The following is a 17705-nucleotide window of genomic DNA, read 5'->3' on the forward strand; positions in this document are numbered from 1 at the left end:
CCAGGACCGGCGGGGCCACCCAGTCACCCTGGTTTTCTGTCAGCAAAAATGTTGTGGTTTTTTGAAAAGGGGGAACGCTGCTTCGTTTCCCCCGTTTTTTGGTTCTTACACTCACGAGGACATAACAAAACAGAAAAAAACTGGCGAACAGTGGACAGTGGTGGGAAATATTTATATCCATCGTTTGTGGCGTGAAAAATTGGAACCGGGCAAATAAATTTAGTTCGCGCCGCGGCAGTTCACAGCCGAAAAGAAGGGGAACACTTTAATTAAGCCCGAACCTCACGGGACCATCTACCACCGCTGTCCCATAAACAAGCGCCGTTTTTGCAGATGTCCCATTCCCGCAGCAAAGCGTTCGTTTACACATCGACGAGGTGTTTTGGTGGTGCATATCATCCAAGCTTTTTAGCTTTTTAGTCAAATAAGGGAAAACCACCACCACCAGCAGCAGCAGCAGCAGAATGCCAAGCGATCCATCAGGGATCGGGGTTTCTTCAATTAATTACACCCGCAGCGTTGTTGCAATGCAAGCGGGACGGGACAGCCAATTTCAAAGTGTTGGCGTAATGGCTCTTTTTCGATCCGTTCAAAGTTTGCATCCCTTCCGAGGTCGATGGTTTGTGCGAGGAGCGCGCGATTGAACTGAAATCGACATCATCAATTCATCCTGCGTCTGTTAGATCTGCGTTCCGATCCATCCAATCAAAGAGAGAGCGAGAGCGAGCGAGCGAGCGACGGTCGATTTATTTCAACCCAGGCAAGCCAAAACCAGACCCTCGTGCAACCAAGGGACCCCCCCCATTACCGAGTGAACGAGTTCAATTAGCCCGAATGTTTGTCCCGAAGGATGGGGAAAAAGGGGTTTGCTCCGTACTTTACGATATCTGCAGTTAGACAGTTTTGTTTTTGCCTTGTTTTGCTATACACATCGGAACGGTGGCGGAGGCTGGCTGATTGATGTTTTCGCAATGGGCGATGTTTGCGTTGGGAGGGATGGAAGGCGAGAGGGATTTTAAAATGAATTATAAACAGTAAAAGGAGTACGGTTCCGACGGAGGAGGAGAAACAAATGTACATTAAGATTGATATTGTTTTTTCCCCAACCGATTACACTGTTGCTATGTGTTGTGCATACTTTAAGGCGCTTAGGAGCGTACAAATACCACTCCACGCCGTGCCGTATGCAATCGGCACTACAAAATGACCTTCTGTCGCTCTTAAAACGTTATAAAAGGGTAATTTGAAAAGGATAAAATCGTAATTGCAAGATAAAACGATCGTTTCAGCGAATGGGCATTAATTGCTTAGCAGTTTTGTGAATCAAAAAAATCGTAAAAAAATCATACGATGAAGAGTATGGACTTGGAATGCAAAAAAAGGGCGACGAGCTTTTAATAGCTTTCAATGCAAGAGCGCTGCCAATTAAACTACCTTAACGATGCTTTAAAAGCAACCTCTTCAAGCATGCTGATTAATTTAACTTAAAGTGGATGTTGTACACTTTACCTGTTTCGGACAAAACCCACCAACTGTACGATTCTTCCACTCTGAAATGGCAGCTGAAATGAGCGCTGCAAATACTCGGAAAACCCGGACTGCCTTTGATGCCGGGGTGCCATCGTTCCGTTGGGTTGGCCATTTCGGCCGTAAAATCGTAAACCCATCACCCATCAAATGAAACCAAAAACGCCCGAAAAACGCCACCCCCCCCCGCCGATACCAAAGAGCGTTGCGGTACAGCATTGGCGTGTATCCATCCATCCTGCCCGGCTCGGCAACAAAACGGACAGAGTCTGACCGACCGACCGCCAGGCAGACCGGCCAGCGAACCGAACTCAGCGCGCACTGTCAAACTGATCAAATGTACATTAAATTCCCATTTGATGGGTTCCGCAAAACAAAAGTGACAGATTGTCACAAATAGCGCGTCACGCACGGCCGACCAACACGGCGTTGTCAATGTCGGCCGCGCGGCGCTGTTCCAGTGTGCCGGCCGCGTGATGGACAGGGCACGACCCAACGACGAGGACGACTTCGGTTCGTCACTTGATACACGTCAAAGCCTAACGGTGTGCTGCACACGCAACCCAGTTTCGGCGCTGGGCCCGGGTGCAGCACCGACCGACGCAGCATCGACCGACGCAGCTGGATGTGTAATAAAAAGATATAGTTTAATATGGCAACCGTGTCCGGCGCAACCGCATGCGAAAATGTGTACTGTGTGGTGTGGCACCGGAAAACGGTTCTTTCTCGGCCGTACGCAGCCGTACCGACAGAAGTAGGCGCACTTTACAGTCCAAAACATAACTCACGCCCTGTGTCTGGGTCGGAGAATTTTGCTACCACGATGCTGCCGATTGGACGCGAACGCGCGTGTCTAATAAATCACACGCTCCGCGGGACGGTGCCGGGGATTGTTTATGCCGAATGGTGTGTCTTTCCGGGCCCTTGTGCACATCCTAAGCACATGCATCGGATAGTTGCGCACAGTCGCGCACAGTGGCAGGCAGGCTTAATGGGGCGAACGCTCCCCGCCCGAGGAGTTGCGCTTTTCCCGATAGCACAACACACCCGGGTTTTGTCAGGGTGTAAGATGAAAAGCAAAGGACCGCCGGACCGCTTGCATCGTTTTACATTTGTGCACAAAGGAAGCTCACTGGCTGGTGCCGGAAGCAATAAGCACAAGAAGCTGCCCTGCAGGAAGTTCGTGGAAGATGATGTGGAGAAGAAGGAGTGAAAAAAGTGGGTTAAACATCGTTTTGTGCATCGGAGCGGCAAGCTCCCAGGATGCAGACAGTAGAGGAGCGTGTTTATTCCCAGTTTTGCAGATAAATTTTTATTTATCATCCGCAACCTCAACCAGTTCCAGCGTGTGTTTCCAGGATGTGTTTTGCTCATTCCTCGCTTGAAATCCCTCGAAAAGGGGTTTTCTCGCCCATGCGCTCTTATTCACAGTTTATTACTGCACTGTCTTACCGGGGGCTCAATATCCAATCTGCGGGCATCCGGTATCGATGCGTTCCAGCCCTGCAACACAGGCTGCGGGTGGGTGCAGGAGCCATAGCGAGAATCGGCGCTGTTCCGGGTTCAGTTTCCGGTGTTTGCAATAACGGACATTTATATCCGGCCACTGTGCAAATGGGAAGCCGGGAAAAGAACGGGAACCTTCATCACGGTGTCCGCTCGAGAGGGTTAAATTGCAGCTGTGTGTGTGTGTGTGCTGTGTGTATGATGATTACACTTCGAGCGGCAGACGCTTCGCATGCCACAAACAGGCGGGAGCAAACGCGCGGTAGCTCGCCTCATATGCTTCGGGTTTATTTTCGATATTTACCCATGTCAAATAAAAACACGAGCTTCACCCAGCAGGACGGGGTTGCTTAGCATAGAGCGAAGCGAAAAGCAAACAAAAAAAAACAGACGTGAAACGACCGAGCACGAGTGAAATCAAACAGAAACCATAATCCAACTGGTTGAACTTTACTGCCCCCTCGCTCAACCAGGGCGGAAAGGTTTGCTGCTAATAAAATTCAAAAGATACCCCATTTGCCAGGTCACAGTCGGGCACCTTTTGTTTCCCAGCCCCTCCCCCTACCGGAAGGGAAGGGAAGGGTCTGGAAGGACTGACTAAAGCGTGTTCATACATTGTACCCTTTGCCGGTCACGACATTGATTCGGATTCGGAGTAGCAGGCAGTCTCGGAGCGTCCAACATTGTACGGGTTGTTGTTTCCATAAGGAATAATTAATTATGGGTTCTGGGCAGGGAAAAAATTGTTACCATCAAAGGGCTGGACAGGAAAAATGGGATGCTGGGAAGCCGACGTTTTTCATGAATGTTTTGTACGTTCTATAGACGGCATGTTCATTTCCCATGTCGAAAACTTCAACCGACAACCGCACAAATATGGAGATATAATGAAACAAAGCTTACTGTACATGGCTGTAGAGATTTGGATATTTTTGCTTCACTGCACTCCTCCCACTACCATCCCGCTGCATTGTTTCGATTCATGCCGTACAGGATTTGGCATAGAAAAAAAAATGGTAATAAAGGATATGCCCAGCTTTGTGGCACGACAGCGACATAAAAATTTAATTGGGAAAATACCAGGAATCGAGTAAGGGATATATACGTCATATAAGATTCTTTTTCAAACCTTACAGTGCTATTATTATTGTGAACCGAAAAGAGCAATGAGAACATAACTTTGCTGTGCCAATTGTAATACAGTGTTGCGCCGTGCTTTACGGCTATATACGCCTTAAAGTATGCAACACGCACAGCAAACCCTCAATCGAGGCGGCTGCACGGTGGCGACATTTTTGTATTGTGCTGCTCAGCCCGACTACTATGATTGTTTTTGTTTTCTTTTCTGTCACTTATTGTCAATACTAATAATGGCGATAGTGCAACAAAACAAACTAAAACACGTTTGTCATGGTATCGTTTTATTTTGTTTTCTTGGAAACACACATTCCGTAATGCATGAAGAATTGTACCGACGCACCTCCCCCCGCTGACAATGACTTCCATAAAGAGAATGAAAAAAAAAAATGGCACCAACAAAAAGAAAGCCATGCATCATCCTGCCCCAGCCCAGTCTAAATATTAAACATAAATACACTGATGATAAAACTGAAGTTTTCCATCTTTTGCCTCAGCACAACGGACGATGATATGTGTTTTGTGTGTGTGTGTGTGTGTGTGTGTGCTTGCTTGGCACATTCACTTCCCTTGGAAGCTTGTTATGAGCGGCCCCCGCACACACACACACACATAATGATATTGATTTCCTTCCCATATCATAACTACAGAGACTGGAAGAACAACAACGCACGGGGCGACACAACAAAAAAACAAACGGCTCGGAATGGGTTTCCACCGCCTTTCCGCACGTAGCCACATTACATAAGTGTTCGATTCTGACAAATGCTGGCAGCCCCCACCAGTGCAGGATCCGGTCGGTGCGTTTATCCCGAAACTTGGAGAAAAAACCACACAAATAAAAACCCACGCGACTGTCGAGCGATTGAGGCGGGCAGGATGTTGGAAGGATGAAGAAATCCATCCAGGAACTTGATAGCAGCATACACTACCACATGCCGTCTCCCTTTGGTATATTCCATCCTCACCCCCCCCCCCCCCCCCCCCCCCAGTATGACTAGCTATATCGACCGGAAGTTGTCGAAAACATGGCTCACATGCAGACAGAAGAGAGAAAACAGCCCACGGCATGGAAGTGAATTTGTTCAGTGAGTGTGAAAAAAGTTATCGTAATATCACCCACACACACACACACACGCACACAATGCCGAACCAAAAATAATGGCAACCATTTTGTGTTCCCCGGTGTGGTGGTTGCTGGATGTTCCCATCCTTTTTTGGTGCAAAAAGACCCAACCGTCCGTCCGGTTCGTTATGATATTATGACTCGCGAATGGTAAAAAGGTCCGTTTTTAGTGCGTACCAGCTCATCAACTACATGCCGAGAGTTGAGAGACATATGGTGCCGGGTGGTGCTATAGTGCGCTGTGTGGTTTTTAGCAACATAGTCACCTACACAGCAGGTTGCCGGCAAAAAAAACCTCCCCCGGAATCGGAACTCCCAGCCCGAAACGTACAGTGCCGCGCACACAGAACGACCTTCAACCGAAGGGGCGTCGTGTGGTGTGTGTGTGTGTGCACGGAACGGCACAGCTTCGCACGGTCGCCGGGAAAACATGGTCTCGCACGTGAACGTTCACATTAGATCGGGCGGTGGAGTGTGTGTGCTGTTTTTTTTAGTTCGGTTTGTTTCTCGGCCGGATTCGCCAAGATTTCGGATGAAGTTTCTCCCGGCAACAGCTGCTTGTGGGGCGTATCGAAGCGTACACAAGCGTCAAGAACTGGGGCCCGCGGCACAAAAACCTGAAGTACGACGATGGCGGGTGGGGCGGCCTTGCTAGTAGTTTGCTGGTTGTTTCCTAGTTTTGCTCGGGCCATAACTCAGCATACGTGCAACGCCACCGCAGCTCGTTCCGGTGACGACGACAACGACGACGACGTCGACAAGGACTCGACTCGAACATCGGTTGTATTTTACGGTCGAAATATCTACAGCCCGGGTGAGTTGTGGTCGAATAACTGCGGCAAACACACAGACACACACACACACACACACACACATCTTGGTCCACAGCCGGGGCCAGGTTCATGCGGCATTCCGTACCGATGGCTCGCTTGCGCGCTCGAGTGCGACTGAAGTACATTTGCTCGGGCAATATTTGGGTAATATAGCCATAGTTAATGCAGTAACAGCTGGAGAGCAGCCATAGTTGGGCGGCTGCTCATCTCCCCCCCGTTCCGGTAGATTCCTTCGCATTGGTTGAGCGATAGAGTGATTCGGAGTGAGTCGGTTGAGTGTGTGTGTGTGTGTGTGGTGCGGTACAAGAAATGAACTGTACATCGCTACACGCTATTTGCAGGATTTTGTATCCGCCGCGTTATGGTGGGAGATTTGGTTTTTGGCTGGTAGATGGCAATCTTCACTTATCGCACGTAGAAGGTCTTTAAATTGTAAGTGGATATTCTTGTATCTTAAAGCTTCCTTTTTTCTGCAGCTTGCAGAAAAAGGAATGGTAAATGGAATATAAACGCCTAAAGTTATGCAACATTCATACACAATATCGTATTTAAACCCAATTTGCTATTTTTATGATAGTTAACATTGGAATTGAAGAATTAATCACCAGTTTTTAACCTCACAATCTGTTCAAAAGAGACTACAAATGAAAGTAAATTAATAATTAATGTTTAAGTTCAATCGCTTTTACCACGAATGCAACCGTTTAGCAGGAAATCGTATATTTACTCCACTTTAGGATTTTTAATATTCATAATGACCTTTTACCGTGTCCAAATGCGCTTTTTTCTCAACCTGACTGGGTGCTCAGCTTTCTGCACTGTTTGCTCCAACAAACAATCATTTGGAACAGCCATTTTGGTCCCCTTTTTGCGAGCAAATACTTTGCCTCTGTCGAGCGTTCTCGGAAGCTTGGTGGTAATTTTTTAATATCAGTAATATTCGAAGCAATTGTGTTCCCGCGCACACCATTCTCTCCCGCCTTAGAACCCATTATGATTTGCTTTCTCTCGCCCCACCCGGATGATAATGGACCCACACAACCCACGCACTCGCGCTCCTCCGCATTCCGCATTCGACGCGACTGTTAGTTATTGTTTGGCGTTTCCTCTCTCGCTCGCTCGCTCGCTCGCTCATCCAAAGCAAACAAATGAATGGCAAATGGCACAGAGGAGGGTAGAAATCTCATCAAACGAATGACGCAAACCTGGTACGCACGGCCGGGGCTGGCGACAAACAGTCCCCCGCTGTTGGGGGGGTTGGATTTGTGCTGGATTCTGTGTCGTCGCACCGGAAGTAGCCCATGATAACGCGCCCAACCAAACAGCTTGACAGCTCCAAACAAGGGCGAGAGAGAGAGAGAGAGAGAGAGAGAGAGAAGGAGCAAACGAAGGACAACCATGGCCCCGAATATGGCCTTGGGGGGAGGTGGTGGTGGTGGTTTTTGGACACGAGATGGACAGAATTCTGGTGGCGCCACCCCGCCGTGGTAAATGACAAAAGCGAACGAACGAAAATGAAATGGATGCAAGACGAAATGGGGCCCTTTTTTGCTCTGTGTGTGTGTCGGTGTGTTGGTTTGTTTGTTCCCTGTTTTCTAGGGATCTTCGTCGCATGATTTCTTGTATGCCGTCACCATCACCATCACCACCACCACCACAAACTTAAGCACATTTCCATTAGTCGAAGTGGTGTGAATTGGCGTTTCCTGCTGCTGCTGCTGCTGCTGCTCGTACCTGAATTCACAGCTTCGAAGGATTTAAATTTGCTTCACCTGGCGTCACTCTCTCCCAATGACACAATGATATCCTATGGTCCTTTTTCCGCTCTCTCTCTCTGTCGCATATTCATACATAAAAGCATCAAACCCAACTGTGGCGGTCGTCCTGCGGTTGTGCGACTGCGGACCGGCGACGGAATGACGGATTGCTTTCTGCGCAAATGAAAACGACGGGATGTATTTAATAATAATTACACTGCCGCCTGCTGCTGCTCCCTTTTTCCCCCCCAAGCGGCGTGGTGCCAATTTTTTTCCCATTGGCCGTTGCCAGTTCGGTGGTGCACAAGCAAAGAGCGACCACGAGCACAGGAAAGACAAGCGGAAAAAGTGTCCCGGAAGCGACAAAAGTGAAAATAATGTGGAAGAAAGTGTCCTTGGCAAACTTTCCCCGGTTGGCCGACGCACAGCAGGTAGCGCAGCCAGCCAGCCAGCCAGCCACAACGCGGCCAGAGGCTGACGCGTACCGTACGCAACCAACAACATGCAAGCCCCGCAGGAAAGGTTCAATCTCTGCTTTGCGCTGTCCCCGTGCGTTGGCGGAACGAATTAAGCTGCTTTGCATTTCCCCTCACACCCGCGCTTTCGCTGACACTTGTCGCGTTTCAAAAAGGGAGACAAAAAGCGGGAAGGTACCGGTGGGATGGAAAGGAAATTAAAAATGATAATGAGAAGCATAAGGAAACGCGCTTTGAAGAGAACGCCCCTCGTCCCATTGCAGCCGTTTCGTGCACATTCACAACACACGCAAACGAATGCAAAAAAAGAAGGGAAATCAAATGTAAATGTGTTCCCTTTTCACAAATTGAAGAATCGAGCGCTTCGCTCGCTCGCTGTCTCTGATTGCCGCGATGCATATCGGATTCGCTCCGAAACCGATGTTTGGTGGGACCAACGAACAAAATGGGAGTAAATTTTCCCACTCATTACACCTCTAAAGAGGACAAACAGGCCAAAGGGACGTGTACCAATCAATCCCGTCTTCGCGTGTTGTGGTTTTTCGCGGCCGTCCGTCTTGTGCTGTTGTGGGGGAGAGCTGATTGTTGCGCTGATTTCATTGGTTGCAAGTGAGCTGGAAAACTGCGTTCCGTTCCTGGGGATGGATAGAAGGTTTGGGGCTTTCCGGAAATAGTTGGTTTTTGTTGTTTGTGGGATGATTTTTTGTCTCCTTGGCCATGGTGTTTCGTTTTAAAGCCGAACGAAACGCCACCCGGAAATGGGAACAATTTTGTAATCAAATCAATTAATCGCTCCCGCTTTTTTCCATCGAGGAGAGGATTTCCATCGTCTTGAAACTCATTGGCGTTGTTGTTGTTGTTTTTCCTCTCCGAAACAACCGAAAATTGGTAATGAGAACTTGTGCTGGAAAGGAGTAAAGTTTTTAAGGTAAAACTTCTTCCTTCCTGTGTCACTCGTCTCAGCAACCCCCCCGCCGCCGACGGTTGGACGAAAACGAAAACAAACACACACACAACAAAACTTATTCGATCTCGCAAAACAAACCCCGTTGCCGAAAGTGGGTAGATAAAGTAGATAAATTGAAACAAATCTATCCGAGTGCGGACGTCCTCCTCGCCGTCTTCCCGCCGGCACTGCGACGACGACGACATGAGCGAGCTTGGCAGGAAAAAGTTGACCCGTTTTCCTCATCATCCACAGTGCCTGGTTGGCCCCCATTTTGCCTTCCTCGCTCTCTCTTTGCTTCCATTCTGATTGTGCGATAAATGCTTTCCCAATCGGTTGGATCGCTTTCTTTCTCTATGTGTGTTTGTTGTTGTTGTTGTTGTTGTTGTATTCATTGGCGTAAAAGGGAAAAGTTTCGAACCGAAAGGAAATTACTTCGTTTGTACGTAGAAGCGGCGAGCAATTTCGTTGCCCGGGCAGGCCGGAAGGGAGAGAAGCAAAGGAAAAGTCAAACAAAATGCGCGAATTGCGTCGAAGGGTGAGCAAAACTTTTTGCTTAAATTTGCGTCAACCCGTGCGACCAAATTTGGCAGACAGGGGAAATAAAGGGGCAGCAGGGGGCAGGAGGAGTACGTTTGGACGCGTTTTTTGTGTGTTTGAGGGAAGATATTGATCGCAGATGTTGTTTGGCTTCTTTTTAGTGGGACAGAGCTGTCAAAATATTGATGCTAGTTTTGCGCTGTTGCTTCTCAGAGCCAAAGGGCAAAGCAAGAAACGGCGATGACGTGGTGCGTCAAGTACTGCTTTAGCTGGCATTTATCTTGTTGTGAGATTTGAGCTTTTGGCATAAAATAAAAGACGGAGAGTAAGAATGATTTTTCACTGCTTTAGATGATTTTTATACGTCAGTGGCATAGAAACTGGACTTTGCCGATCATTATACGCCTAACAGTATGCAATGCGCACAACAAATGTCAAACGCAACAATGTGAAACTCTCAACAACTTTTGTCATAAAGAAGATTAAGCGTTGAAATTATGTAAAACAAACATTTGTTTTGCTGTTGTTGATTTTAATTCTTAAAGGTCACCTACAGGGTCAAGCCTGTGCCTTTGGGTGAATTGCGGATGAGTCTTCGATATCCAACGGACTCACACACAAACATACAAAAGCCAGCTTATCGACACTTTGCGATCGTTGGCGTATCTCAGCGGAGGAGTAATTTGCCTCTTGCTGAAGCATTTGGTCCGAGCTATTTCTGTCTCTCCATTTGCTCTCTCCCTCACTGTTCCTTTTCCTGTGCCCCTCAACACCCGCCGGAATGCTTGCTATTTATGGTGGAAATATGCGAAATGATGCGCCCTCTGTTTGATGCAATTTTCGGTTCAAAAGCAAAGCAGGAAGAGACTGAGGCTGAAAAAACTTACGATACAGCTTTACAAAAAAAAATCATTCCTTTGCTATTGCTAAACACCAATGAGAGGAAAAACTTTCTTCCCCTTCGTGGGGCAAACAACAACAACAACAAAAAATCGCCTCATTTTGAGGGAAGAAGTGTAGGGGGAAAATATCGTTTGTGGAAAATCTCGTTCACAATGATGCTTTTTTTTGTTGTTGTTGGTGCTTTCTCCCCATTTGCTTCCCATGGTTGGACGCAACTGTTCCTTCCTGTTTTCGTTATTCGTTTTCGAATGCTGAGCACAGTATTTTACGGGGGGCAAAAGCAAATTTGAATAAATGGCATTTGGAATGCGGAATCAAATCGATTTAAGGGCGAAGCGATTTCAATGGCCGCTTGGGGGTGGATCGCTTGAACTGCAGAAAAAAAACCTTTTTATTGTGAACAATGTACGGCAGAGACGCGCGAAAGAGATTTGTGTGCGATTTGTGTGAGGTTAATTAATGACGAATCCGATCCAGATTCCAGTGCGCCTGTCGTTAAGGGAGTGGACGCTGATTTTTGCCGTGATTAATCGGTGAAGATGCTTTGTTAAAGTGGTAGAGACTCATATTTAAATTGAACGACTAAATCACTGCTTGCATTCGTAACAAGCATCCAAGTGTTGGCAAGTCTGCAAAAGAAGGATAAATACAGCCAGTCACAAAAAGTTGTCAAATAAGTGCGATGGGAAAAGGTTACATATCGTTATCCTAATTTCACCGTTCGTTGAGCAAGCAAGCAAGAGTCAACATCGTTCGAAACCTCGCCCAAAATTGGTAAATAGAGCCGTTTAGGACATGTTGCCTTCTTGGAATATTGCCGCATGTCGAAGACGCTTTTCCTTTTTGGTTTGCGCCACCCCCAAACACATCGCAACAAGAAAACAGAAGGGATGACAGTTATTGCCAGCTCGTCGAGCGCAGTTTGAACATGGAAGCTTACGTGGAAACCCACAGCGTACCGAACACAGGACAGTACACCACACACACACACACATACACAGAGTAGGTGCAGGTTTGTGCCGTTGGCCAAGTACCCCGGAGTTGCCGTGCCCGAAATTACAACCATCCTCTCCAATCGAGATGCAGCTGCGATAGGGAAAAAGACATTCACAATATGAAACGACTATCTTTCGCTGACTATCTTGGGTCAGGGCAATTGGGTGGGTAGAACGAGTGACTTCTTTTTTCCTTCGCGCACTGTTTCGTACGGTTGCTTACAAGTCGCCAAAGATACGTCCAAAGCACAAGGGATGGCCCCAAACGAACATTTGCAGTGGCAGAAAGAAGCCATAACAGCAGCAGCAGCAGCAGCAGCACGAATAAACAAAGTTGAAACGGGTCCAAAAACTCGTGCTGACTCCGTCGTCGACAAGGATACGCGAGAGACAGATAAATGTGTGCCAAGGGCAATATTTTTCCATCGCAACACTTTTGCACACACACATAGACTGGCTTCGTACTGGGTGTATCGTCGCCGTTTGGGTCTGCACCGCACCCGGACCGGAGTCGCGTCTGGGACGCGGTACTGGCAGAGCTGAGTAAATTGAGTGCACGACGACGAGATAGTTTAGACATCTAGTATCCTACTGATTCCGTACCCAATGGTTTAGATGACTCGTCGCTCGCGTGTGGACAGAACCGAAAAGGAAAAACGTTTTCAATATTCCTAAAGCGTCCACATAGCGCACGCTGTCAGAAAGCATGCACCCGCAAATGGGGGACGCGGGATGGTGAACGAAGTTTTCATTTTTCAATATTTATCAGCTGCACTCGGAATAGGATCGGAGCGAATTAGAGACTTGTCTTGTCTGCAGGGCAATAGAAACAAAATGCGCCGGCGACATGCTGCCGCAAGGATAAAGTTTGATAATGGAGTTGAGCGGTTGAAGCTCGTGAGCGAGCCAGTGTATCAAAATGCGCGACGAAACGCATTTCGGGAGATGGAATGGTTCAAGTTTTAATATAAATCAAGACAAATTAACTTAAAAGTTTGTCCCCTATCTCGGGGTGAGCGTGAAGCAGGAGAGCAAGCAGAACTCATATCTTGCTGAATCCATCAAGCTTGGTTCATGATGCTCGGTGAAGTTGTAAAACATAACAGCGAAGGAAAAGATAATAACCGCGTACAGTTTTTGTACGAAAAATAGCCAGATCATCTCGAAACATCCAAGATTTTGAAATTTGTAGAAAAAAATTGCATAGTTTTAGGCGTCTTCGTACTAACTTTTTAAAGTCGATATAATAACGCCTGAAGATATGCCATTCGCATGACATCATGCTCTGTTTTCAACCACACAGCTCACAGCACTTATTTCCTGCACAATCTCACTTGACAAGCATCGACAAAACAAATCAACAATATCTGACATCTTTTTTATTGCTCCCGCTGTGCGCTATCGTTCTGTCCGTATCCGTATGTGTGTGTGTGTGTGTGTGTGTGTGTGGGGGGGGGGGGGTTTGCGTGGATTTCCGCTCAGAAAAGTTTTAAATTTAACTTCGATTCACTTCACCACCCATCTTCACGAAACAAGCGCAGCACGAGCAGAGCACGATATGAGCAACCGCTGGGGGAAGGGGCCTGCCATTTTGTCTAGCTTTATTACTTTTTAATGGGAATTGACATGGAGAAAAATATTATTGCTTTCAGCACGGCAGATCATGGCAACCCACCCGGCTGCTGCTTCACTTCACCCGTAAAGTGAATCCCTTGATACATCTCTCTGACAAAGCTCTTTGCAGCGACGCAAGGATGTGTGATGCGATCGGACATGTGTACATCGATAGCCCGCGGTCCCGTTGTTTGGCGATTGTTGTGGCCACTAGACGATTAAAAATTTAACGACTCGCCTCGGTTCCGGTAGGTTGACTCCATTTTCATTCCCACTGCCAACGCCAAGCGCAACAATAGCGGCGCCATTGTGGAACTTTTGCCGGTGCGGGGGTTTTTTTGTTTTCGTGTGCCGTTGAGAGAAACAAAACTTTGCAGCAAGAACTTTCAGCCCGAAAGTACTTACGGAAAAATGAATTGTGCCGGTGAAATGGGTTCAGATTCACAAAGAAAATTGTTTCGCATACGTGAAAAAAGTTTCCACAATTCTTTCCACTCCCCAACGGTTGATACTAGAGCGGGGTTTTTTGTTCGGGGCCGGGCCAAACTGGTGAGTGATAAAATTTACTCTAATTGCTTTTTCGTGTTAGGGGTTACGGCTGTTTCAGCGCTGGACAGACAATGGTGCTGGACGGTCCATCAAGAGGGGATCATCAGAAAAATCGGACAAAATATAAGATTGGTCCGGCAGAGAAAAAAACCCTCTCGCAAATGCACTAACCACCGACCAGCCAGGCAGGCAGGCAAAGCCGACAGATAAGTAGATTTCAAGGCGCGAAAAGTTTTTCGATCGTAAAAACGAGATTTTACGATCGAAGCGCGATGGGATTTCTTACGGCAAACAGTTTTGTCGCTGTGTTTTCTACGGCCGCCAGAAAAAAAGGGTGTAAAAGTGCACCGAGTTTCGGTTTGCCGGTTGGTTGGAGCTGGCAGGAGGATGATTAGTTTTGAGGTCATTCCCCCCCCCCTCTCGCTCTGCTTGGCCAAGAGTTTAAACGTTCAAGATTAAACCATTCGTGATTGGCTTTCGTTTTGTAATGGAGGAAAAGAGATTTTTTGATCGTTTTATTGTACGAATAGAGGGTTCCAATAGGTTTCCGAAAGTTGTGGTCAGAACAAATGGGATTTTCATGCTGCATTGATTGCTTGTTTGAGGTTAAAATGGATTGATTTTGGGTGTCGTTAAAGTGCAAATAAATGGTGTAATAATATGTCTTCGTTACAAAGTTTTGTAAAGTCAATTAATATTTTAACAAAGATACACAAATAAACACACTCGTCGTAACATTTTGACTCGTTCCCATTTTGAGAGATTCAAACTCACGTCTCCCGTGTGAGAGTCTAGCACTCATGCCACACCACTGTGAATCAGTCCATCCTGCCCTGTGCTAAACTCGTACATAACACGCCAACCGTACAAGTTCGTTGGATCGTTTATCAATTAGCAAAACTATTTCAGCTTTAAGCATTGAAAGTCACACTGGCACATTTGTCCTTCCCTGCACTTTCGCCACCCTTCTCCGCTCGTCGCTCCTGGTTAGAAATGTGAAATTAATTAGCATCAGCGCACGATTCGATGCCCTCGTGAGAGCTCGTCCTGGAAGGCAAACCGGTCAAACGAAGGAGAACAATTTAATTTGTGCCATGTACGACTTACACCAACCCTCGAGTGTCTCTACTACTTACCCCCCTCCCAACACCCCCCTCCCCCTCAGGGACCGAGGGCAGCAAACATCAAAGCAACTGCTGCTCTGCTCCACTGGAACGCTTCCACACTGCACACTCCGTTATTTGGTTTGTAATTGCTTGGTAAATTTGCTGCTGCTGCTGCTGCTGCTGTTGCTGAGGTTGCTGCCCTGGGAGGATGGTGTAGCATCACCGGCACGGCATTTCGATAGGGCTGCTGCTGCATCCGACAGCAACGAGTCGTCCAGATCGGATAGCTGCGCAATGGAGAGGTTGTGCCGGAACGGGCGCGGTGACGACGGGAGCGTGATGTTTTCTGCAAAGGCATGAAAGGAATCGGGCAATGAATACAAAAATATAACTGCAAGGGCCGAGGTAAAAGGGTATTGACAACTTCTGGCGGGCTTACAAAAGAAGTAGAAACACACACGCACACATGAGCTGAGGGTGCTCTCTTGTTCCATCCTTTCCCTGCTCTGCGTGTTACGGGTTTAGAGGTAATTTACATTTTACTTGTTCATTTTAGCCATCAGCGCGTACAGACTCCTCCTGATGACATGCAGCATATCATGATGAGCGACAGTGTTCCCTTCCCTTCTTTTCCACTTCATCCGCTCCGCACACACACACATGCAGAGAGAGGGAGAGAGAGAGATAAGTGGTTTTATTCTATTCACTAGCGCGACGTTCACAGTCTGCAGTGGACCGTTCAGGGGCAGCGGCACGTACCAAAAACGCTGCATGATGCGCGCTTGACGTGACGGAATTATGGCTTCAGTTTAATATTTCGCGCTCGCTCCCTCTCGGCCAAGTGCCCGTGACATGGAATGTGTTGCTTTCACTTAATTTCAATCAAGTGAAAAACCAACTGGAACTACTTACACTCCGGGGGAGGAGGGAGTCCTTGTTGTTGGTGGCTTACGGCGAGCATGGGAGACAGCCACTTCACCCAGATAAAACCCCTCAGAGCGTCCAATCCACTAAATATTCCAGTCACAAGTCATACGCCTGGGCAGTGGTGGTGCGTTTTCTTTTAAAACAATTTGCCCTGCCCTCCAGAGGCAGCCGGAGCTAGTTGGGAACCGTTGAAAGTGTCACGAAGCACCCTCCAGCAGCGTTGCAGCGACGGGATGGGACCGAAGTCGCTGTCGTCGTCGTCGTCGTGACCTGCATGACTCTTGCAGCGCGCTTCTCCACGACGCTCTTTACGGCAAAATAGAAGAATCCTGCCCCGACAGATGACGTTGTGTGTAAGCTGCTCAGCGTTACGGGCAACACATAAGCAACAGCAACAGCAGCGGGTCCCAGACACACACACACACACACACACACAACCCCTCCTCCTCTCAAGGCCCTCTTTGCTGCGTTGTTTTGGTACGTTGTTCAGATGGAGCTTTCGCCGCAACGAGCCACGGCCAATCAGGGAAAACCACCCCCCGGAGACAGGGATTTGCGCGAAGTTCGGGCTTTTCTTGTCCTGTTTTTATTCCCCCCCCCCCTTCCCACCTTTCCCTTTTCTCCCCCTCTCTGCCCCTCACACATCGCATTCTTCGCGCGTACCGAGGCCGCATCCACTCCCGGAGGGGTTCAAAATGCGAAAGTGAACGACAGACACACACACACAAAATATTTTAAATTAAAGAAAATTCAATTTAAAATTGAAAAACAGCTGCGAACAGCTGCGGTAGGGGGAAGGGGGGGGCGTAAGGATGCGCTGGGGGAGCGTCGGTAGCGGTAGCGTCTCGGGTGGGATTTGGGATGAAACACATGCGACAACACTAGATATGAAATGATCCACCTCTTTTCACCCCAAACCCTCTCTCCCTCTCTCTCTCTCTCTCTCTCTCTCTCTGCCGTGCTTCCCTTTGGGCAAAAGGCTCGCGCAAACATAATTCCTCACGCCAACCTTCTCCTGGACGCGCGCTGTCGTTGTCAGGATCGCGTCAGGGTCCCGAAGTCAACTGCAAATAGTGTGAAGATGGCGCGCGCCAAGCTTTTTTTTTTTAAGAAGGAGCAAGCGCTGAAGATTGTTGGTGGAGGTGTGAGGGGGAAATGAAAATGAAAACGTAACGATATCAACGCGGGATTATTTTTTGTTACTCGCGCGCGCCCTTTCCATCCAACACATACGCGCGAAGGGGAGGGGGGGATGGATCGTCACGAACAAAAAGCGCGCCACACACACACACAGGGGAAAGGAGGGCAAAGGAACGCAGTAATAGGTTGCTGGACACGGTGGGAAAGCGCGGCAAAGGAGATAAAAATTCTGATGACTTTATTTTAGTGCGAGGCAAAGATCCTCTCCACGGTGAAGGCGTTCAAAGGGGGCGTTTTAGGTTGCGTTCGTGAGGTTTCTCTATAGCCTCCGCGGGGCAAACGAGACTCTAGTCCCTCCCCTTCACATTGAGGCACGTGGGAACGTACGTGTGTGTGTGTATGGGTTGGTATAAAAATGAGAAAAGATTCAATTCACCGTTCCCTCTCGGTGCTCGGAGTTGGAAAGAAAGGACAGCATAAAGAAGCTGACAGAAAGGATCCGCCGACGGTATGGGGAAGAAAGGATGAAGCCCTCCACTGTCACGATGGTCGACAATCCCCCCCCCCTCCCTCACCGGTATATGCGTATCCTGCGGCCCATTTTACCCGAGTAATAGTTCACT

At 47.9% G+C, this 17705-nt stretch overlaps 2 protein-coding genes across 11 annotated transcripts in view; one reads left to right on the plus strand and one right to left on the minus strand.

The window, feature by feature from the left end:
- Positions 1 to 17705, plus strand: part of LOC121592895 (glucose transporter type 1) — a 172973-nt gene that overhangs the window by 17673 nt on the left and 137595 nt on the right. The window lies entirely within an intron of this gene.
- The window catches only part of LOC121592898, a 42092-nt gene continuing 38745 nt past the window's right edge, over positions 14359 to 17705 (minus strand). Inside the window, exons 11-12 of one of the 2 annotated variants that reach the window (XM_041914797.1) lie at positions 15046 to 15361; positions 14359 to 14956 (exon numbers count right to left, since the gene is read on the minus strand). In XM_041914797.1, the coding sequence (XP_041770731.1) occupies positions 15147 to 15361 (215 nt within the window). In that variant the 3' untranslated portion in view covers positions 14359 to 14956; positions 15046 to 15146. The remainder of the gene's footprint in view (positions 14957 to 15045; positions 15362 to 17705) is intronic. The other variant, XM_041914799.1, reaches the window with a different exon arrangement.

The sequence above is a fragment of the Anopheles merus genome, chromosome 2L, assembly GCF_017562075.2.
Source record: "Anopheles merus strain MAF chromosome 2L, AmerM5.1, whole genome shotgun sequence".
Classification (NCBI taxonomy): domain Eukaryota; kingdom Metazoa; phylum Arthropoda; class Insecta; order Diptera; family Culicidae; genus Anopheles; species Anopheles merus.